General features: G+C 47.7%; 1 protein-coding gene across 3 annotated transcripts in view; it reads right to left on the bottom strand.

The window, feature by feature from the left end:
• The window catches only part of LOC144142769 (atlastin-2-like), a 59,757-nt gene extending 43,811 nt beyond the window's left edge, over window positions 1–15,946 (bottom strand). For 2 of the 3 annotated variants that reach the window (XM_077674474.1, XM_077674477.1), the window contains exons 1-3: window positions 15,791–15,946; window positions 2,568–2,971; window positions 2,296–2,508 (exon numbers count right to left, since the gene is read on the bottom strand). In XM_077674474.1, the coding sequence (XP_077530600.1) occupies window positions 2,296–2,508; window positions 2,568–2,888 (534 nt within the window). In that variant the 5' untranslated portion in view covers window positions 2,889–2,971; window positions 15,791–15,946. Of the gene's footprint in view, window positions 1–2,295; window positions 2,509–2,567; window positions 2,972–9,609; window positions 9,833–15,790 lie in introns of those variants that run through there. The other variant, XM_077674476.1, reaches the window with a different exon arrangement.
• Between the last annotated feature and the right edge of the window lie 8,495 nt (window positions 15,947–24,441).

The raw sequence follows: 24,441 nt of genomic DNA, 5'->3' as shown, positions 1-24,441 counted from the left end.
TATCTAGAGTCAATTCAGAATAGTGCTGCTCGATTTTTAACTCATAATTACCAGTTTCCTACTAGCATTACTCAAATAAAGAAGTCGCTTGGCTGGCCTAACCTTTCTTTTCATCGGACACGTTTTCGCATTTGTTTCCTTCGTGATGTATACCTTCAGCGTAATACCGTTACCAGGAATCTATATTTAATACCACCAAACTACGTATCTACTCGGCGAGACCACCAATTTAAGATAAGAGAAATTGCTGCGCGTACCTCGATGTTTATGAATTCTTTCTTTCCCCGTTCCATCAAGCATTGGAATCACCTTCCGCAACACGTCATGGGGATGATAAGCGACGATAATTTTTTTTGAATTGTTAACCCAGCATTTACTCAGTGAATAGTACTGCGTTTGTGCTTTTCACTTCTTGCAATGTCTTAAAAATCTGTCTTGTATATGCCCTGGTTTAAGCCATGTTTTGTGACTTTTATGTCCTCTTTCATGCCTTGCTAGCAGTCCTTACCACATATCGTGCAATTGTTAATTGTGGTGCTTATGCTTATTTGTTTTCATATTGTTGTTTGCTTGTAAACTTTTTCTGACTGTAGCATTTGAAACTGTTAGGCGCAATTCTTTATGCCTTTTGTGAATCGCCCCCCTACTGTATGCCCTCGGGCGAATGTAGGTACTTAAATAAATAAATAAATAAAAGCAACAGCGTTTGTAAAATAGCTACAAGACAGTTGCAAAATGTCACCTCCGGATCAAAAAAAATATGCATACAGTCGCCGACCGTTTATTCGGACGCCGAAAATTCGAACATGCTCATTTATTCGGACACCTTCACGGCATGGCCACTAGTCCTACTGAAGTGCATGTATATCCACGACCGATAGTTTGGACGCCGAAAAGCACGACATTCGCTTTTTAAGTGTGAATACACTTTATAAGCGACCCCAAACCATCCACCGCCGGCGGCGGCGTTGGCGTCCGCAGTGCTCCTCTATATTTGAAAAAGAAACAGCATCCGGCGCCAGGTTTCGATCCGAGGACTTTGCGGCCGCAGCGCGACGCTCTACCGACCAAGCTACGGACGCGACGGTGATACCAGTGTTAGACGCGCCTTATATCTTTAACGCATTCAAACTACGTCGTCAGCGGCGTGCGTTGGCGACTCAGCGGCGTTATAGCGGCTTGATAACTGCGTGGTGTACACGTGATACTACAAACCCGATGGAAGAGATGGAAGAGAAGGCGGCGAGGCGGTGGGCTGCGGGGGCCGAGCGCAAGCGCCGCAAGCGGGCCGACAACCGTGCATTCGCACTTTCACATTCTCCCCCTCGGGGAAATGCGGGGTAATTTTTAGGACTCCAGCTTTGGTTCTCTCCCGGTGCTCTCATGAGACCTGTGTCGCCACCTGGCAGTGAAGTGGCACAACAGAAGGGAGTTGTCGGACTGGCCAAACTGTAAAAATCGGAGAGGCCCGCACGTGTTTGCGCATCTTCGCCGCTGTAATGGTCAATCGTTTCCTGTGCTTTGTGTACCGTTGTGTCTGTTGCTTGGCTGCTAAGAGTGATCTTCTGAGATGGCTCCGACACCACCCATGCCACCATGGCCCCCTGCGCTCTCAGGACTGGCCGTCAGGAGCTATCCGGGGTTACAAAGAAACGAGGCATCTACCAGACACTCACGGTCTAGAAAAAAGCTGCCTTTATCCGTAAAGTTAAAAGCCGCCAACCGCAATGTGAAGTTGCTCGCGAAGTTGCTCGCTACCAGTGTCGATGTTGGAGCGGCTATGTTTGAAGATTTCACCAACATCGACAGTGCCCTCCTGCCGTGTACTGAGTTGGATGATGACGAATCATACGCCAAGTCCTCGAATTGGCGCAGGTGGACAGCGACTCCGATGATGACGTGCCGCCAACACCAGAGGCATCAAATACTGATCTAGCACGAGTCATTACGGCATTACGGTGCTATTGTCTTCCTACTGTGACGGACAAAGGCTGCCGGAAATGCTGGCGGACTTAGTCGCGCATCGTGCGTGTGTACAGATGCGCATACATACGTTTTTTCAGCCGTTTGGTCAATGAAGGTTTTTTTCAGTGAATCCTTTTATTCGGCCTCCCAATTATTCGGACTTATCGGCGGTTCCCGTCGACTCAGAAAAAAACGGTAGGTGACAGTAAATGTTTTGTGTCAACAATCAAATGATCGCTACTATGTATTTATTACTGTAATGGTGACCTTTTGAAAGATCAACCCAAATGCAGCGCCCCCGATAATCACGAAAACGAAGAGTTCACTCACCTCCAGTGCCATTTTTCCGAATTGAGTGAAGAGCTGCAGGTGCTGCAAGTGGTCTTCGCCTATGTTCTGCGAGATATTGTAGATCTGCACCGAGCTTGCCACCATGCTCAAGGCGAATATTGTGACACAGTTGTTGACCGTAGATTTGGTGTCAAATGTGCCCTGAGTGTCCAAAAAAATTACGGCCACCTTCTTCCCTCCAGTCGTCGTCACCTGGAAATACCCAACGGTAACATCGCACACAGAAGGTTTACCAAAATCGACTGCCTTACCACAAAGACCTCGTCCCAGATCCAAATGCCCTTGGTCGCTGTCGCCGAGCCGCCACTCCATTTAAAGCCTTGAAGTGGGACGTTGTCATCGACCAACCAATCGGCTTTGTTCCTGTTTAGCATGTACCGGACAAAAAAGTTCAGCAAGAAAGACTTGCCCTTGCGGAAGACACCAGCTACAGATAAGACCATAACTGGAAGGTCTTTGACGTCGTCAGCCAGCAGTATTCGCGCCAGTGCATCTTTGTCGAGGCTACAACCTTTGCCCCCTTCCAGCCGCACGATTTGGACGGGGCGACCGGTGTTCCTTTGGCTGGCCATAGAGCCCGAATAACACAGCTGATTCCAAGAAGCTGTGGAGGGCTGATCTTCCGAGCTATCTCAAAGCACCGACAGTGTGTATCCTGAAAGAAAAAAATACAGTTTGAAATAGGCAGTTGTGAAGTCAATTCAAGTCGTTTTTATTTTCAACAAAATTTGTCCGGGGCCTTCCAGGCGAAAAGCGATAATGGATCGCTTGAATGTGCCTGAGGGCTCACACAACCAGCGAGACATCTGAAGGAACAGAAAATGAAAGTGATGCTCGATCAAATTACAAAAAAAGATCTAACGGTGCACATATATCTGTGAAAGCATGTTTACAAATGCAATAACTTACTTTTGAAAGCTTTTGCGAAAAAGAAAATACCCTTTCTCTCAAAGCATTAGAAAAATCTCATTGTGAGTTTATCGCTTGCACAGCGCTGCCGATTCAAGCACGAACGCATCTCACAGGCCGCGCAACTCAGTGTTTTTGAAGGATGAAGCCTTATACTTATGCAGCCTTACAAATCGCAATATCCTGCCTTTCCGCTCATGATCGCTTAATGAAAATGAACGCAGGTTTGTAACACGAAGTAATTGGGAATCTAGGAAGCACACAGCATTGCAGACAATTGGCATTGGCAGACAGCATTGGCAGACAAAGTAGACAATTGGTTTACAACTAGCAAATGAAGACACGGATCGAATATTAGAGGAAAGAACCGAGGGTACTCGTTCAAAAGGACTAAGAATGGGGCTAGTTGGTGATGATTCATACTGAATTACGGTGAGTATACAGACGAACAGGACGCTAACAGGACTGGGACGACGGGCCTCGTCCCAGTCCTGTTAGCGTCTTTTTTGTCTGTATACTTATCGCAATACAGTATAAAGTATTCGTTCGTTTTATACTCTTGCGGACGATAAGCAAACGTCCGCGAAATGTTTTCGTCAAGCGTCGAAAGGAGGGGCAGAATGCCGCGCAGACTCCCTGATTCTCCAGGGCGCCACTAGTCTCGCCTTGATGGCCGTGTCTGATCCGAAATCCGCATCTATTGAGTTGTAGTTCGATTTTCCTGCTGTGTTGGTGCGTATCATTACCACGACGCGTTTAGGAGCATAACCGGGACCTCCTCAGCACGTTTTAGGACACTTCGACAAGCATTGGTGAAGTTACAGCGTTCTGTGTGTGGACCACGTTGGAATGGGCCCAGGCAGTTAGTCATAGCGACAACCTCGCCTGCACCCGTACGGCGTCGCCGATGAACAGCACAACGAGAGCCTCATAACCCGGCAAGATAAAACGATTCACTCCTGAACAAGACAGCTGGTGCCGTAAACCTTCTAAAACGAGGGCGAGCGATCCCCCATCTCGCAAACTCATACTTCGCTCCCAGGACGGTTTCCCGATCCAGTCCTTCTTACTACGAGATCTTCATCACGACTTCGAGCCCAACTCACCGTGAGCGAAGCTGCTGAGCTCAAAGTAAGCATCTTACCTGGCAAAAATATTGCTGTCTTGCTTGCTCAAAAGCCGTTCGCAATTTCCAAACTTAAAAAAAATGGCCGCCTATCTGCTCCTTTCGTTGTAAATGTCGCCGAAAGACGATAATCGACTGGCGCCCCACCAAAAAAAGGCCCCCATTCTTTGTCCCGCTCACGTCTCATGCTGTTCCTCTCCCGTCTCGTTCCTTCAAAGTTAACACGCTACAGGTTTGCTCAAGTAAATGTAAATTTGCCGCGTTCCACTGCTTCAGTAGGGTGTCTCGATGCCAGCTCTGCCGTACGGCGGAGACACGTGTGAATCGAGGCAGCCTACTACAACGTTTATAGTAGCACGTTGCCCTACTCCACGAGCGTTTCAAGCGGAACGTGGAACCTTGCTTTCCTAATGCCGTTTGATTTCTTAAATAGCGCCACGAGATAGCACTGGTAACAGCAGGTGACGGCTTTTTTGGCGTTGATGTGGTATTTAATTTGCAATCGCAAAGCCCAACCATCCGTGAATTTTTTTAACCAAGGAACACTGTAAATATCTGTTTTGTATTGATTTGATGCCTTATATGTGCGCAATGTGTTGCTCTTGTTAAACAAAATCGACCAGCACGGGGCTCATGAAAGTGTCAAAGCCCCCTCAAGACCACCGAACTCGTCAGGGGAGTCAGCCGCTCCCTGCTGTAAAACATCGCAAAGAAACTAACGTTAGGTACGCATCGTTTGAACATGCACTGAAAGGCAAGCACACTCACCAGACAAAACGCCGGAAGACACCCCAAAAATCTCTAGGGAGGTACTCATGAATACGTGACCTCAGAATCTGCCGACATGGACGCGGAGAGTGAGAACAGGTCGCACGACACTGACAAAGCGCTTCTCGCCAAGGGAGCAGACCCAAACCCCAAGCTAGCCATCATCTATCCGATCACACGAACTCATAAAAAGGATGGAGGCTCTTAAAAAGCACATCGCCGAAAATGAGTAACAAGTGAAGCTCCTACTAGAGAAGAACACAAAAATGTGCGAACAGGCCAACGCCATACAAGCCACCTGCTTGGCTTTCCAGCAAAATTTCGAAGCTCAAGCACAATCACTGCACTAACCAACCTGATTACTCAGCAAGAATACATTTGAGGCACGGGTCCTGAAGGCAATAAGCCCTCTCTTTATAAGGGCAGAACAAATGACACGCCATCTTCAGCTCCCCCTCATCCCCAGCTACGAAAACGCACACCAATAAGGATATTACGGTCATACAGTGCGACTGCCGTAGTTTCGAAAGAAAACAGGCAGCATCCTTCCACTAGATCACATCGTTACCCCACACTCCGGACATCATCCTACTACAAGAAGCAGGCAAGAACCCGAAAATTTTGGGGTGCATGATGTATCAAAGATGCCACGACATCGCCACTCTTGTCCAAAAACGTATACCCACCAACATTGAACATGCCACAAACGCAAGCCTCACACTATGTGTCTACAAAGCAAGGCCCTCTTCACGTTACCGATCCTGTCAAAAGATAAGCTACAGGAAATGAAATACTCCTTACCATTTCTATGGTAGCTTGGGGATACCATAGAAACACTACCAAGGGCAGCAGATTACTTCGACTGCTACGCGAAGGCGAATACACGGTACATGATGACTTCAGTGAATATACGAGATTTGAAAATTCTGTCTCGCTAAGACAGGTTAGCATCCAATGGTCACTCACTCAACAATATTTTGGCAGCGACAATGCAATCATACAAGCGATCATTCAAGCTACGCCTAAGCGTCTAAAGTAGAAAAAAAAACCCATCACAGATTGGGTTTTTTGGGATCACATAGTCGCAATCGGAGAACCAACCAGCAGTGGATAAACGCGTCTCGCATTGCTGGGAAGCAAGGACGGCACTGGTGAAACGCTGGAACAACAATAATGCCAACCGTTAAGTTAGGAACCGGATCAATCATCTAAAAAAATATATACAAAACTATCTACCGCAACTGTTCACACGGAACGTGTGAACAGTTACAAGGCACACTTAGCACAGGGAAAACCTGGAGGATACTCGGAGCGCTCATCAACCCTGACGCGACAAAACCATGACGCGGCACAAGCTACAGGCACTCCTGAAATAGCACGAAAACGATCCGGACAAACACATAAAATCCATAGAAGACACATACATCCCAGCACCTAGAAAACCAGAATACGCTGAGTGTACTAGTGCTCCAAAGGAAAAAAATATCGATGAAGAATTTGAGATGACAGAACTGAAACGAGCTCTCAGCCACTGCAAAGGAAACAAGGCACCGGGTTTACATGGGATAACCTCAGCTCATCTAAGGAACGTAGCGGAATAGGTTATGTTGGTACTTTTGAGAGAAATTAACAGTATGTAGCTGGGGCAACAACCCCTGGTTAAGAAATGGAAGATTGGGAACATGACTTTTATACCGAAGCCAGGGAAGCCAATCCGACATGAAAACCTACGACCGATCGCATTAACCTCAAACGCCGGCAAAATCCTGGAACGTATGGCCTTGTACCGCCTTTAGGATCTTCTTGAAAAGGAGCTCTGCCATACAGCATGGCGGGGTACAGTGCAAACATTTTCACACAGGATGCACTACTTCAAATCTACGAAGATATCAATAAAGAAACCAGCAATTCGCAACTCAAAGCTATACTAGCAATACATCTGAAGGAAGTTTTTGACAACGTGGATCATGATGTAATCTCAGAGGAACTCGCCAAAACTGACTGTGGGGCACGTTGTATAATTATGTCAGAGACGTTTTACGACAAAGAGTACTCACGGCTGGAATTGGCGAGCACACATCAGAAGAATTTCCTCACCCGCAATGAGGAATCCCTCAAGGTTCTGTACTATCGCCGACTTTATTTAACCTGGCTATGTAAAGGTTCACAGGGCCTTGGAATCGGTACCAGACATCCTTCACACCCTGTACGCGGACATCGTTGCCGTGTGGGTGAACGCAGGCAGTCCTCGGCACATACAAGACCTGCTACAACAAGCTCTCGACGCTACGGAATCTGCCGCTGAAAGCATAGGATTAAACTGCTCCGTGGAGAAAACAGAGCATCCGGCAGTCCATAGTCATCGATAGAAAGCACCAGAACTTCGCTTATCATTGAACGGGCACACCATCGTCCCAGGCAAGCACACCAAGGTACTAGAACTGCCGCTACAAAGTGACGGAGGAGGACGAATGGCGGTGAATAACACTGTCAGACAGGGAGAACAGATTCTGCACACGCTGCAGAGAACATCTAACAAAAACGGACCACTCCTAGAAGACGACCTCCTTCATCTGAGAGATGCACTCATCACGTCAAAATTCAGATATCAAATACCTCACGTAAATATCCATAAGACTCAGGAGAACAAACTTTACACGCTTTTGCGGAAGGCCACGAAGATCGCCCTCGGCGTTCCTTTGTATGCCAGCACCAAGCTGCTACTTGACACAGGTGCCATCAATACACTCCAAGAAGTAGTGGGAGTCCACAGACATAACCAACTGGATCGATTGCGAAAATCCTCGCAAGGCCAGGAAATTCTATGCGCTTCGGGCTACAACCACCACCGGAGAACTGGCTATATTGCCACCAGAACTGTTGAACCTCATTCAAACCGCACCCATCCTGAGAAATATGGACAAGGAACGCAACCAAGCAAGAATACTCATCCGGGTCAAATTTTGTGCCAAGAAAGCCACGAGAGATGCGCATCAGATCCATGTTTACACTGATGCGGCAGTGCAAGGCTGTAGCTGTATCATTCACGAGCAGTTCAGGCCAGGAAGGGACAAACCAGGGTAATGGCTGTTCCGCCGAAGAAGCCGAGGCCACTGCAATAGCTTGGGCAGCCGCCTGCACTGCAACACAGCACACTCTTACTAACATATACACTGACAGCAAGAACGTATGCACCCTTCTGACACACAACTTCATTCTGAAATCGCCTTTGGAAGAGCTTAAACACTTTAAAGGCACGATAAGGGTACACTGGGCACCGGGACACACAGGTTTGGCAGGAAACGAAAGAGCAAGCCTGCTCGCCCTCAAAACGCTTCTCTGGGCACCTGCCAACTGTGGCCCAACTCCAAAGCCCTAGACCCAGCCAAAGCTACAACTTAAAGAATACACAGACAGCAAACGCAAATTCACATCCCCGCAAAAGGAATTGTCCAGGCAACAGCAAACCACCATAAGGCTGACGAAGACGCTGCTCATACCCGACAAAGTATACACGTACAATGGCTCTATAAACACTTTCCCATCAGTGCGTGATCACTGTCACGCACCGATCAATCTAGAGCACATGTTGTGGCTATGCCCAAGGTAGACCGAAGCAATATCCGCAAGGAGTGGCTGACTGACTGAACCGGCCACGCTAGAGCAGCCGTTATCGTTGGCAGGAAGGAATAGAGGTTGAAGAGTAAGAAAATAAAAAATAAAGGTAACTGCAAAAACAAAACCATGGGCGATCGCTGGCAGGCTTTGTTGAAAACACCATAGGCACCCCCCTCCCTCTTCCCGGCAAGACCCCTGGAAGACCCACCAATGAGGGAATCCAGTGGCCCCCTCGAATGGGAAGGCTTTAGCCTAAAGGACATATCAATTTTATCTCTCTTTTCCTGACTTTCCAGATTAAAAAACATAAACAAAATCATGGCTCAACGCCTGACGTGCCTCGTTCTTGCGCGAAGCTCGACCGAAAGTATGCCTATTTCCAGATTGTTCACTAATTTCGCTAAAATACATGCTTGTGGGAATAGAAGCACGCCTAAAAATGCGCAAACCCCTGAGTGCTGTGGAGTGCGGAGCTCCTGTCTCCAAGGAAGAATTAAAAGACAGGAAGAAATCTTCCGCACTCGTGATTTGGCGCTGAGCGTTAACAGCACGTCAAGTTTATAATTCAGTCATTAGTTTGAGAGCTTGGAAGTCTGCCCGTGCGCACATCCAAATGGTCTACGCAGTAGTGAACACCAGAACTAACGCTAATAACAACTAGTGAAAGCAACGTACCGTTTCGTGTTTGTCCAGTCAAATAGTGCATGCTTAGCATGAAATGACATAAGAGTTACTTATGAAAGTGCTCGCAGGACTACTGCCGTTTAACGCAGGAAGCCAACTCCCAAAAGAGTCATCTTGGGTCTGCATAACAGCTCGAACCTATCCATGTACGCAACGTAGCAGTGGCACTTGAAGTCAGTGCAACTCACCTCTCTTCGCTTAGTCGCAGTGACGACCTGCTCGATATTCGTGGTTAGAGTCAGCGGAGCAGTGGAGCTATGCTGCAATGTGGCTTGCGAACGACCAACGCCGATATAAAAGCCGGAAAGCCCCTCGTATCAAGCTACCGATGGTACCGGCAATTACAGGGAAAGCGGAGTTTCGTGGCAAGACGCTGACGTCGATGGAAAAAAACAGCTCAAAGAAACGCCATGAAGGACGAGGAAGAGGCAAACACGGGCGCTGTCCGTCTGACGTTGCCTCGATAAGCGGCATGAGTAAGCTACCTTATCTTTATGTACATTCTTTTGCGCCTCCAGGCCCACCCGTACCGCCCACCGTTCGCGCAGGTACAGAGATAGCTGAGTCGGTAGATAACAGTGCCGAGAAGCAAAGGCGGGGCATGGGAGGTGTCTTGGTGGGAGATCATCATCCCCCGTTGCACTTCTGAATTCGTCAGTGAACGGGACAACCAACTCTTTTATTTAATTACAGCACGAAAATGGCTTATGATATTGCTTGGCCGCAGGCTATCGTTTTTTCATTTTTTTTACAGGCGGTGTATTACCCCCTCCCCCCTACTTTTGGCTGCGTCCCCGAGAAAGATTTAGAAGGGTATAGGGTAGAGTTGTACCCCCTTTTTTAAATGAGTTTCGTTTTTTTCTCACTCCTCAAGCTCCACTCCCCATTTAAATATACACCCTTTTCTCCTCTTTCAACCGCTACTTTTTCATGTTCCACGTGCAGGGAAGCCAACAGTACTCCTGTCTGGTTAACTTCCCGGACTTTCCTACTCTGTCTTATCCTTTCTTCCCTTCACTGCACCTCCCGCATGCACGAGCAAAACATTCTCTCGGGACTCAATTTATTTTGACGGTACGCACGGACTTTCTGTTGACATCTGCAATATAATCACGCCAGCAAAGATGTAACATTACATTTCTGCACGGTGTACATTCTGCAGTTCTTGCGGAATGAAGCCCTCAAATCCGTGCCGGATCTAGGACTTGTCGCCTTTTATATTTATAAACGTCGAACGTTCCCATCTTCCTCTATCTGCTAGTACCAAATCAAAACCCATCCGCGCGTATATGTTGCCTTCCTATTACACGAATTAACGCCCGCGTTTACGAGGTTTCTGAGCGCTCTCGGAATCTTCATGTTAAAGCTGTCACCTACGCAAAGCGACCGAACAGCCCGACCGGCCAGTGCCCGAGGACATATCGCAAGGACTCTACGTACTTCTACACTAGGTCTCCTTCGGCACAGCGGCCACTCCTGACGTCCGCGACAGATGGACCTGGTACAGGCATTTCGGCAGAAAAAATACCTCACGGCACCACGCCTTTACCACTCCCACCCTTCCGTGCCCCCTACGCAGTGTCGACCAACCCACTATGAAGTAGTGTCAACACTCCAGCAGTTTCAGGGTGTTGGTGTGAAGCATGTTCTCCGGTGCATGATTGTGTAAGCGAAGCTGTTCAGCAACTTGTTTTTTTTTAGTGTTCGGAGTAAAAAAAGGAAGAAAATGCCGAGCACACCTGAGCGCATGCCTCGCGGCAGCCGCCCGGCAGTAAAAAAATTAGCAGTGGCTTAGCTCGGCTATGCCAGGATATACGTAGCGCGAGCTAATCTTCAGCAATTCAATCCCATCCAGTCCAGTACAGTCACTTCTCCTCGCGCATGCGCAGCATGGCTCTCCAGGAGCAACGCGAAACGGCTATCAAGCGCCTCCGGCGCAGCGTCAGACTTGGCTACTGCGCAACGGAGGCGCACAGCTGGGCACGCGCCGGCGCCAGTGCGTCTGCCGCGGCTACGATATCACTGCTCTAGAATGCACAGACCCAATTCGCTACACACCCGTACTACAATTGGATTAAATTTTTAATTCAATCCCAACTAATCCAATCCAAATCCAATCAACGCCAATCCAATCCAATCCAATGCTCCTCGCGTTTGCGCAACACAGCCCTTGAAGGACCACGTGAAACTGCTCAACCTCGGCCAGTGTAGCTTACGCTACAAACAAACAAACAAACAAACAAACAAACAAACAAACAAACGCTACAAACAAACCTTGCGGTGGCCGCTCAGCGTCCCCGCTGCACATTTGTCGCGACAAGTACCCAGTGGTTCAGATACCCATTTAGAGAGATCGCCCAAGATTGCGGCGACCGCCCGGCAGCAGCACTCATACTCATCAGTAGTATACCTATGAGTACTGTGCTCACGAGTAGTGGACTTACCCCTGTACTCACTGGTAATCCTACTCACTTTTTTAAGCCGGGTGTGTGCTCACTCCTCATCGCACTCACTCGTGAGTTTGAGTACACATGAGTGTACTCAAACTCACGAGTGAGTACACATGAGTGTACTCACGAGTGAGTACGCCGACCTATGCAGCAGACGCATCACTGTCAACGTTGCAAAGGCGTGATCAATAATGATTGATTGATTGTAAGGTTTAACGCGCCGACGCAACGCAGGCGATGAGGCACGCCGTAGGGGAGGGCTCCGGATTAATTGTGACCACCTGGGGATCTTTAACGTGCGCCGAAATTTTGTACACACGGGCGTTTTCGCTTGTTAGCCTCCATCAGAAAATCGGCCGCCGGGCCCGGGAATCGAACCCGTGACCTCGTGCTCGGCAGCGCAACGCCTTAGCCATTGAGCCACCGCGGCGGGTGCGTGATCAATAATGGTGCTTGACGTACTAGTGGTACGTGTAGGCTCAGTTATTACATTATGCATGTTAAATGATTTTAGCAGAAATGTGTATTCATTTTAGGTATCGCTGGACAAGTAAATATTGGAGTCGCCGACAACTACTGTATGTTTGCAGTGCATGCGAGAAGTTTCTACTAGCACATCCTCAACTTCCTTCACAAACGTTTTCACCGAAGAACCGGGCGGGCGGTATACGACACCAATGGTTGGGCCTTTTTCCATCTTGATAAACATTGTTTCTATATTTCCACTTGACACACACACGCCATGTATAACACTGCACGCAGTGTTCTCCAGTACAAACAAGACAATGCCACCCCAACCCCCCCCCCCCCCCTCCACCCCCCACCACGCAACAGAGTTCCGTGGTTGCGATAAAAGTCTGAATCCTTTTGATTTTTTAACCCAGTAAGATGACGCATATTGACAAAAATTGAGCTCTACTCATTCTTTGTGGCCTCACACAATTTTCTGGAGATCATCTTCAGACTGAATGTGTACAACCGTTGAGTTTTCCGCTTTCCGCATGAAATTCGGCCCTGGGATGTCCACGCAAATTTCCATTTTTTTTGCTGCGTGAGCCTCACGAGCCTTGTGAAACAATATCTTATTTTCTAAGCAGAGGTGTTCATTGAGGTAGCTTGGGTGGTGACTCATGTTTAGTCTTGTTTTTTTAGCTGCAGAGAGGAAACTATCACGGGATGTTCTGGTGGCGAACCTCACCACTACATTTGGATTATCCTTGTCTCTGGATGGGACACGTCTTCGATTCCCGGCCGCGGCGGTCGCTTTTCTGAGGGAGGCGAGGAGCAAAAACGCCCGTGTGTACGAGATTTCGGCGCACGATAAAGATCCCCAGGTGGTCGAAATTAATCCGGCGCCCTCCACTACGGCGCGCCTCATCGCCTGCGTTGCGTCGGCGCGTTAAACCCTACAATCAATCAATCAATCAACGATGGGCCACGTCAACCCCTCCATCACCTAACTCCAGTCCTATACAATTGGCCATTTTACCCACTATCTCCTTTAGGCTTCAGTCTTCAGCCCATGGCGATCCTAGTACGAAATTGAACAGCGCAATGACGGGACTAAGAGTAGACGCGACAAACACGGGCGCTAACTAACAGCTGTTTATTTTTGGAAGGAAACAACATTTATACGTGTACAAAAATTAGCATGGTTATCCGAGAATGGATTCCAGAACGCGGGAAGGCATGGCAAACCGGCAGGGAAGCTCTTATCCAGCATGCGCGCGAAGATATGGGCGAAACGTGGGCTCCTCTTATCCGGCAAGATATGCGAGTTCCTTATCCAGCAAAGCCACCGACGGTGTGCTGACGCATGACGACCCTCTGCTGTGAATGAGTAATGCCTCGCATATTTCACGTGTGCGCTGGCCTCTATACCTTTTTACGACACGGCAGGCTTCAAAATCAGGCACGCACGACTTTCAAGTTGTGCGAGTTCCTTATCAAGCAAAGCCACCGACGGTGAGCTGACGCATGACGATCCTCTGGTGTGAATGAGGAATGCCTCGCATATTTCACGTGTGCGCTGGCCTCTATACCATCTATACCTTTTCAGGACACGGCAGGCTTCAAAATCAGGCACGCACGACTTGCAAGTTTTCACATGCTGGACAAGCATGCTGCCTGTCATGGTTTTCAGCGAGTTGCCATGTTCCCGCAGCCTGTCATTGAGACATCGTCCCGTCTAGGTATAGAGGCCAGCGCACACGTGAGATATGCGAGGCATTACTCATTCACAGAAGAGGGTCGTCATGCGTCAACACACCGTCGGTGGCTTTGCTGGATAAGGAACTCGCATATCTTGCCGGATAAGAGGAGCCCACGTTTCGCCCATATCTTCGCGCGCATGCTGGATAAGAGCTTCCCTGCCGGTTTGCCATGCCTTCCCGCGTTCTGGAATCCATTCTCGGATAACCATGCTAATTTTTGTACACGTATAAATGTTGTTTCTTTCCAAAATAAACAGTTGTTAGTCAGCGCCCGTGTTTGTCGCCTCTACTCTTGGTCCCGTCCCTGCGCTGTTCAATTTCATGCAAGAACCAACTAGCCCAGTTACAAACCCTCCTACAGCGATCCTAGTATTTCCGCGTTCATGTTCCTTCCGTACTGCTTGAGTTCAATTATCTCCCTTTTAGGGGCGAAGCTCCTTAGGGCGTGGGTCTGTCCATCCTCGACGTATGTATGTAGCCACCTCTAGTTTAGTTCTTGGATTGTTTACTAGATGGCATGGCTACCTCTAGTTTAGTTCTTGGATTGTTTACTAGATGGCGGTTCTTGTATATGATGAAAAGATGCGCTTGGATTGTTTACTAGATGGCGTGGCTACCTCTAGTTTAGTTCTTGGATTGTTTACTAGATGGCGGGGAGCGTTGTAATAAAATCCGTTCGCTGTTGGCGCGTGCTCGGAGTCGCCCGATGGATAAGGCTGCAGATGTGCGAGCCCGCGAGGCAGAAGCGCTCCGTGAAGCTGCGCGACGCCGCCGCCAAGATCCTGCCGTACGAGAGCGGGAGGCCGAAGCGTGTCGTCTGGCTGCGCGACGACGCCGCCAAGATCCCAGCGTTCGAGAACGAGAGGCCCAAGCGTCACGGCAACGGCGCGAGGACCCTGCCGTACGCGAAGCGGCACGGCTGCGGCGCGAAGAGGATCTCCAAAACGTCAGAGAACGGGAAGCGGCGAGAAAGCGCGCGTATCGGCAGGCAGACCCCGATGCAGTGAGAGCTCGTGAGGCGTCTGCAAAACGCATCAGGCGAGCTCAGCCCCAAGGTGCCGACGCGCGGTTTAAGCGAGACTTTCTAGACGTTACGTTCGGACACAGATGTAGTGGGCGAACTTTCACTGAAGAGTCACGGTTTTACCGATGATTTCCCCAAAGGAGCTTCGCCCACTCATCATCATTCACCCCGTGGATATGCTGTGAATTTTTTTTCATCCGCCAGTTTCCTTGACATCTCAGTTTTTGTTTCGCAAGCTCTTGGTTGTGGCCCTTGACCTCCGTTAGCTCCCGTCGAAATTGCTGAACATCTTTTTTAAACTGTTCAAAGGTCGTACTCATTAACTGTACAGATTCGCACAATTTACCTATCTCGGCTTTTATTTCCGAGTTTGGCTCTTCGATCTTTCCAACCTAAATTTTATAGCCGACCATGAACGTGTCGAGCTTAGTGGCTAGTTCAGATATGACCTTGACGACTAACTTAATACTATTAGTAGCATTCTCGGCCAGCGCCTTCCCTACATCGTTAAAAGGGCCGGAATGTGGGCCTGCCTTCCCGTAAACAAATCCTATATGCAGCGTAGCAGCACAGGAATAGACAGCGATGCAACACTTTGCAAAAAGCAGCACACGTGCAAGCACTTCGGGCATCGGCAGCATCGGCAATTACATTATAGCCAAAAAAAAAAAGTGCAACCAACCTCCAAACAGACGAGCCCGGTAATGGCGTGTCCGTAAGCCGCCGCCGCCGCTGCCAAAGTGAACAGTATCACCACGGCTAGGTCAGCTCGTGTACCCTCCAGATAACCGATAATTGACTCACTAGCGCCAAGTTTTCCCCTGGTGCTTGGTAGGCCAAACTGCCAAAAGAAAAAAAAAACATAAAAAATCACTCATCCTCTTATGGCAACGCTTTCGCTGATGGCCGGGGAGGGAACGCCGCGCCGCTTATCGTCTGCTATGGGTTGAACGAGCGCGACTGTCTTTGTGTGCCGCAAGCGGGAACAAACACCGCTTGCATTTTTTTCTTCAGATTGTGTTGCTGCTGCCCATCTTATTTTCGACAGCTTTCACTTGCTGATTTGCTTCGACTCTCAACACGTTCATCTTTCTTATAGTCCAATACACGCGAGTCAGCACACCGTGAAGCGTGAGAATTATTTTGTAAGAAAAAGGAGTAGGCGGGAAATGTGGTTTATTGATTTATTTTATTAGCAACGTATCCCAAGCGAAGTTCAATACATGCCACAATAGCACAGAGCTGTGTATCTCGTATAGTAACTACAGATGTCAGCATCCAGTGTCGGTAACACAAACATAAGAGACGTCTTTGTACAATTCATCGTATGCAGAAAATTGCTGCAGACGTCACCACGTTCATTTGATGTACACAGTACAATTCTACAGAAACGATGTTTCATACAGACACGCGTTCGTGAATAATAAAATGATTATGAAGTGAGGTGACCAGCACATTTCGCCACCATTAACAAGCGCTCCATATTCTAATTCTTGTAAACTTGCTAGCCCTAAAAATATTTTTTAGATAGCGAATTTTCTGCGTGTTTCAGCCATATGCCACACCTAGAAAATGCAAGAAATACCCCCATGGATACCAATAAACAACACGTAAAAGCGAAACAAATATTGAGAGTGCAAACAGGGTACAAAAAACGTGTCCTAGCACAGGTTGGAAAGCGGAGCGCAGCTCGGCCGCCACGCAGGTTACACGAATTTCTCGTAACACGGAATGCAAGGGGTCAGCTGCCACGTAAATAATTTTGGGGACTTCTTCGTGTAAATAAGCATTCATAGGTAGTAATGTCACTATAAGAAACTGATCGTAGGAACGCTCTAAAGCCAAAGCAGTTCGTCGATGAAGCATTTAAGCACATTCGGCGAACATAATTTCCAAGCTTTTCTCTGTTGGAAAGAAAATGAAGAGCAACCACTCACTAAATTGATACCGAAGCGAAATTTTCGTCTGCGTGTCCGCTGGCATCAATCGGCTCATGAGAAACTGTCGACAAGAACGTTCACATGCTTACAAGAATACTGACAAATTTGTTGTACAAAAAAAAATTCACTGGAAAGCAACAGCCGAAGATTTTTCGGTTCGCCCTGCAGCTTTTTTGAGAAGGATAGCGCTTACTTCTTGATAACTTGGACTGAAAAAAAGTGTGCTGACCTACCGTTGGCTTGGAAGCGGAAAAATTTCGCTGTGCTATTCCTTCCCGAGTTGTCGCACAGCACAGCAGCTAACCGATGCGTTGTGTCCTTTTCTCAGTTTCTCCGACATTTTAAGCCCGTTCGCACTCACAGACACCAAAAGTTTCGCCTTTAGGGCATTCTACTAAATTTTTGCACGTGCACACAGGGCAAGTGGCCGGAGCCATAGAGTTTCTTACAATATACACTAGAGAGGAATCTGGCGCTAGCGTCTATACGGCTCACATCAAGGCCGTCTGTGTCGTCATGGGCCGCCATTATACATCGCGCTCGCCTTAGTTTCATCATTGGCTTGGATTGAAACGTTTTGGTGACCGCAAATTTAAACAAAGTGCCACAAAAACGCGAAGAATAGTGTGCAATTATATAAGTGGAAAATAAAAACAGGCTGTTTTAAAACTAAGAAAAAGGAAGTGAAGCGTGTTTTAGCAGGAACGGTTGTGCCTGCTACTCCGCTGGCCGAGGTTGTAGTTACGAACAAGGTTAATATTTGGTGAGGAAACTCATTAGAGACTCTGATTTTATTAATTGTACCATTATTGAAAATATTACGTTGCTTGAAGAGTTTGGAAAGTTTTTGAGCGAGACTATTAAAACGTTGCCTTCGTGGTGAACCGGTGCACTGACCGCCAGCTAGTTTAACAAGAAAAAAGAAAACGTGGCGTTAAACATTTGTGGACCATGAGAAGATAGGACGCATACAAACGCCCGTATCGGTCGTATCTTGTCTTCGTCGAAGTAGGTACGTTTTGTTTCTTCTTTTCGTCGGCTACAAATTTCGCGGCGGGATATTACCCGCTCAGACATACGTCCTTCGACTGCGGCATGAGCAACGTCAGGTGCGATCACGCACTGCCTGCTGTTTCACCGAACACGGCTACCACAGAAAAGGGAGCATTTCGGCTTCCTTGTAGCTCGTAAACGTGTTAATGCATAGTGAAGAAAGCAAATCCCAAAAACCGCTTAAGAATCTAATTGTCATACCAAGCCCCATAGAGTTTCTTAGTAAGAAACTCTATGCCAAGCCCAAGCGAAAAAGGGGTGTCTTCTCATGAACCCCACGACGACATGGCTTACGAGGCGCAGTTTCCTATCTAGTATACTTACTAAGAAACTCTATGGCCGGAGCAGACGAATCCCGTTGCAGCAGAAAATATAAAAGCGAAAGCGCCGCCCGTCGGCGCAATGAATGAAGCGCCTAAACAAAGAAATAGGGTGTCGAGAAAAGAAAATAGCCAAGAACACATTTTATTGCTACACATGATAGCATCACTTCACTTTATTGCTGCGTATGTTGGAAAGATGAAGCCACGTATCCAAACGTTGCTCAATTTTCGCTTGGCTACCAGCGTCCTGGCGGCACTTTATTTCCGATACCGAAACTAGCCGAAGCGTCCGGCCCCTGGTATCACGCTCACCAGCACTAACGATAAGATTAGGTACTGCCTCAGTTGCTCAGAGATGGCAGGTGCAGCAGTGACGTCCGTGCGCTGGAAGAACTGGTTTGAATTCCAGGAATGGGCTGTGGCTCGGCAGAAGACGTCGTCAGACTGTCGAAGTGCGCCAGCCAATTACTTCCGCCGAGCCTGAGCACAGGGCAGCACGGCAAAGTCTTCCCGCGCAAAGTCGACGTGCAGATGGCCAACGAAAAAAAAAACCGAGGAGCGCTTATAATCCGTATCCGTAAGCGGCCGCTGCGGCTGCCAAAGTTTGAACTGTCCTAGGAGTAGTCACCGCCAAATACATCGATATTGTCGGGTGCCTCATGACGAGCATTACATGCACCGTAGCGCTTGACGACCGCCCTAGAGTTTCCTTTTTTTAAGTGCGAATGCACTTTATAAGCGACCCCAAACCATCCATTGCCGGCGGCGGCGGCGGCGGCGGCGTCCGCAGTGCTCCTCTATATTTAAAAAAGAAACAGCATCCGGCGCCAGGTTTCGATCCGAGGACTTTGCGGCCGCAGCGCGACGCTCTACCGACCAAGCCACGGACGCGACGCTGATATCAGTGTTAGTGACGCGCCTTATATCTTTAACGCATTCAAACTACGTCGTCAGCGGCGTGCGTTGGCGACTCAGCGGCGTTATAGCGGCTTGATAACTGCGTGGTGTACACGTGATACTACAAACCCGATGGAAGAGATGGAAGAGAAGGCGGCGAGGCGGTGGGCTGCGGGGGCCGAGCGCAAGCGCCGCAAGCGGGCCGACAACCGTGCATTCGCACTTTCACATTCTCGCCCTCGGGGAAATGCGGGGGAATTTTTTCTAAACTCACTGCGCTAGCCGGGGGCTCGGCTGTCACCACGATGCACATGCGCACGAGCGCTCCTCATTTTATCGCCCTTCGAAGTTCTTCGAAGTTCTTTTCCTTTTTTTTTTGCTGAAGCCACTGCGCGTGCCGGGAACGCTCGGTAGTTGGTGTGAGGCACTCGCTCACGAGCGCTCCGCATTTTATTGGGATTTCTTTCTGCAGAACCGAACTTACGGTTTCTACAACAGCGCGCTGTTAAAAGAACTCTTTAACTAGAAGATTATATAACAAATCCTATCCAAACCACTGAATCTGGTACTATACTTCATACCTGCCAACGTTGTTGAGCTAATGGGAAACATTCAGAATATTTGAAGTAAAAACGTCTATATGCATAACTGGTACAGGCAGTGTTCTTTTACGGAAAATATATGTGCACATGGTATTGCGATATTATATAAGAAATTCGCGTTGAAACAATATTTTCACCCAGAAATCGAAAGAGCTCGTGAGAGACGCGACCACGTAGCGGCGTTTGAAACCCAACAGTCACGAAAGGCTCCAACAGATGGCGCGTGAGCAGTGAAAGGCGGCAGAATATAATTGGCTTAGCAAACCTCCATTGTATTTATCATTGGAAGAGTTATGCGCCGGAGGGTCAGCGTGAGGCATGACGAGAGAGAGAGGAGAGGTATTGACGTGTCAGGGGCGGCACAAGACTATCGTCTTTGGACAACATTCGCCGAGAAGTGACCAGATACACGGCCATGACGTTGGGGAGCACGCACAACAACCACGCAAAGACGGGGCCATATTTCCAGTTTTACACCATCGTCGCCACCTGTTAGGGGCCATGCTCAATTAACCCCCCCCCCTCTCTCATATCGAAGGAGTTCATCATCTTGCCGCTGGTCGCGATTCTCATGGCAATTGTCCATTCGAAGGGATTAAGGGCTCTGAAAGGATTTCGATTGGCGTTGCTGCTGTATCCCTTCCGATACAGTCCTGTTCAAGCACGTGCGATGGAACACCTCACCCGTCAAACACACGGAGATACCTAGCATCTGATGATATTAAAATATATCTATAAAGCGCACCGTTAGCTGCACTGTACAGGACCCAGCCTTCGGTACTGCGAGAAAAAAAGAATTGCGGAAACTCCCAAGTGGGAACTTGGGAATAAATTCTAACGCGGATCCGCAACCTACAGAGACCGGTTAAAGTGGGCTTCACAACTAAACGCACATGCCTTGCCAACCATTTTTTTTTTCGAGCTTCATGAGCAGTTTCATACCCAAGTACAAACGCCCAAGGGTCCTTTATTGAATGCTCTGAATACCTCTTATATCCGTCTGCGCCAAATACGGGCCCTTTAAAGCCAGCTCCACAGTTACACACAGATACGTTCCTTACAAGAGACATTTTGAGTCACTGCAAAATATTTTATACGAAAATATGCAGGCAGAAGCGTTTTTTTCATTAAATAGCTCCATGAAATTTCAAGTATATCTTTAAACCGATATACATCCTTTAGAGGTGGCTTCACTTCTATACAATACACAAAATTGCATTGGGCGGAGAGATTTCTTGACGGGAAATGTAAGAACCCTGATATCTAAGTATGATGCCCACAAGCTTTTCTTTATTAAATACGCGCACGAGAATACGAGAGAACGCCGAGCTTTCATTAATTCACCGCACAATTGTGCACAAATGCATCGCGGATGAAACAATTTCCCTGCGAAGTATAAGGAGCGTAATATCAAGCTATTGAAACGAAAATGGTGCGAAGGCTGCATACTGTTGTATTAAAAAAATAGCGTTTTCTCATCTAGCAATCAGTTTAATACATAAAGCGTTGAAAACGGACAAAGGACAACCGGTTTTCTATTTGGCTTCAAATCTTAGGCACGTAATAGAGACAAAAGAACATACATTTCGCAACATTGCACCTTCCGTCGAAATACACGGCTGCCAAGGCGACGTGATAGCTGCACGCGGAAACGGCGCGTGAAAATACGGCAGACCAGCACTCCACGCGAGGTAGAAATGCCGGCGCCGATAGGCTAGTTTCTGGTGAAGCGAGGGTAGGCACGGTGCAATCTAATCTCCAACGTCCATTCCCAGAATACCGCTTTCGAAACCTTCCCTCTCCACTCCCCTTTTAACAAGGGGATTCCCCCGCCTTCGAGAACCCTTCTCTGAGGAGAGTTGTTTGCCCTTTTTCCGGGCCTGGTTTTTTCTGCCAGACCTGGCTCGCCGCAGTGTATACGGGAAGCAAAGGGGGTTCAGCTGCCCAGCACGGTACACTCTTAGGCAAAAAGGACAAAACCAGGGACTAAAATACAGCCGTTCGTCTTCGTGGGCAACCATTCAACTTCAAGGGAAGTATTTTTGGCAGAGTGTGTGCCGTGTGTACCAATACGGATTACATGTTCGTCCCCGTCGATCAATAAGCAGTAACGGGAAGACGAAACACAGGCATTTAGTCTCTCTGCTGCAGCATTTCTCCCCTGTAATGGCGTCATCATTGTCATTTCGCGCATATGTCTGTGGGAAGTTTCACATTTCCAAAACACACGACACTGCAGTCAGTGGGTACTTTACGTTGTGTCACGGGAGAAAATATCGATGTTAAATGTAAGAAAAGCACCTAGTGTTAACTGAGGGGCGGGTAATACAAGAAGCGGTGAAACGCGATGGACAAACACTTCTCGGTGAGGTTATGTTGATACGCTGTGCTGCAGACGATTCGCGCGAGGTAATAACGGCCAATGAAAGATTTCAAGCACGTCAACAATAACACAAGTATTAGTAACAAGAGCAAACGTTGTTCCCCAAGCGTAATGAATATGTATATGTTTAACACGCAAAAAAAAAACGGATTAGTTGCTGATAAAAACTGCAAGTTTAAATTGCTTGCTACAGCTAAGCGTCTTGAAGTTATCTTTTAATCTTTTATACACGGTACATAATTGCCTTATGTACCGTAGCTATGAGAATGCTGCAACTGGCGTAAAACCTGGTTGCATTTCCCAGTCACGATCGCCTATCAACGGAACTTCCAGAACTGAGGCTAAGCAACACCGAATTCGGTTTTGCCGATGCGGGAAAATATGGTCTCATTCCGTCTTCTGACACTCACACAGACGACCACTTGCAGAAACGATACCTCAAGTTCTTAGCATATGTATCGAACACTATGAATACACTCTTGGCGAAAATTTGTGTGGAAACAAATGAATTGTTCGATCACCCAGCCACCTGTCTCAACTAGAGCGGCGAGTTAGTCGTTCTTTACAAGGAAAACCTATGGTTGTATCGAACTGAGCAATAGTCCCTACAGTTTGAAAAGCGCTACGCGCAAAGCGTATATCGGGGCAACGTTCATTTGCACGGATACGATTCCGGACACCAGTCGCAATGCATATGTCGCGTTGTGCACAGCACTACATGCGGTGCAGTTCAATATGATCTACCGCAGCTTCCATCCGGCAGCGTAGTCCAGTGGTAGCGTGTTGGGTTCCTTGTGTATACTTGCGGGAGGGGGTGGTTCCATCCTTGCTGGTTCTCGCGTTCTTTTTTTCTGCGACCCTCTTTCAGCAGTTCTTCCTTGAGGAGCATCGGAACGGACCAACGGGGTGGCCGACGAACCATTCGTGCCCTTTTATTTAGTCCCCAAAGGGAGTAATGATTTTGGCAAAGGCCGTTATTCCCCAGAGGACAAACGTTTTGTCATTTTAGCCTAAGAGGGCATCATAGAGCCGTGCCGATCGAGTTGGATGTACCTGCAGGGGACCACTTCTGGCTTCCTAGATTTGTCACTGGGCCTAAAGAAATTGCCTTCACTCAAAGGAGGCGAGTATGTTTCTACTTGGGAAATTTCGGTGCACGGACGTTTTGGCAAAGTTACTTCTGTTTGAAACTGTCGGTACCGGTACCTTTTTCGAGCACTGTATTTTGGAATCGCAAATTACTGCAGTGACGGCCTTTTTCGCAATAATGTCTTGCTTTGGAAGTTTCCTATCAGATTGGAAACGAGTGTGATTAAGGCCTTGTACTGGCAACGCCTGTTACTTACTATCTAGTGGACTGATTGCATTCTAAGGAGGGTATTTTTTAATATTTGTTGCTTAAATGAATATTAGCTCTTTTCATATGGGTGGGGGCGATGGTGCAGGAAAGTCTTAAAAGATGAAGGAAGCTCACACTAACGCGCAAGGCTTCAATGTAGCGAAGCTTTATGCACCCTTAACGACCGTCACAAAAGTTTAATGGGGGCTGATTTATCGCATTCCTATGGGCGTTATATAAATCATGAACCACAAAGTTAAAAAAGCACGCGTACCGATACGAAAGGTTTTAGAAATTCGTGAAAATGTTCCTGACAGCTTTGTTTGCTTCTATTAGAAACATATCACTGCTTTTTGCTGACATCAAAATAAACAATACCCGAATTTCGGTTTATCCAGTTGGTACTACATGGCGCTAGCTGTCTAGCGAGCAAAAGTTGGATATTTCTTTTTCAGTGCAGAAGAAACATACCTGTAAAATAACCAAGCTAGGCCGTTGTGAACATTGATATGTACTTGTAAAGCTTTTTGTAATGGTACACGATGGTTATTAAGTCCGTGGGTCATGAAGTGGTAGTACCACAGTAATGATTACAGGTGCGAGTCCACCATTGCATCCGCTTTGCTACTTTGCTGCTGAAACGGCCTTTACTCCATTATTGTTGCTATAGGTGTGAGCTTCCTTCATTTTTTGGAAGTGATAATCATTGGAAATAACCTTAAAAGGGCATACGCGGTCATGTGTCTTTCTCGTTTCGAACAAGTGTTGCACGATTGCAGCGACTGCTGGTGTCTTT

This window comes from Haemaphysalis longicornis, unplaced genomic scaffold, assembly GCF_048455015.1.
Source record: "Haemaphysalis longicornis isolate Haplotype H1 unplaced genomic scaffold, Haemaphysalis longicornis Haplotype H1 scaffold_6, whole genome shotgun sequence".
Lineage (NCBI taxonomy): Eukaryota > Metazoa > Arthropoda > Arachnida > Ixodida > Ixodidae > Haemaphysalis > Haemaphysalis longicornis.
Note: the sequence above shows the minus strand (reverse complement) of the source record. Positions and strands in the feature narration are given on the sequence as shown.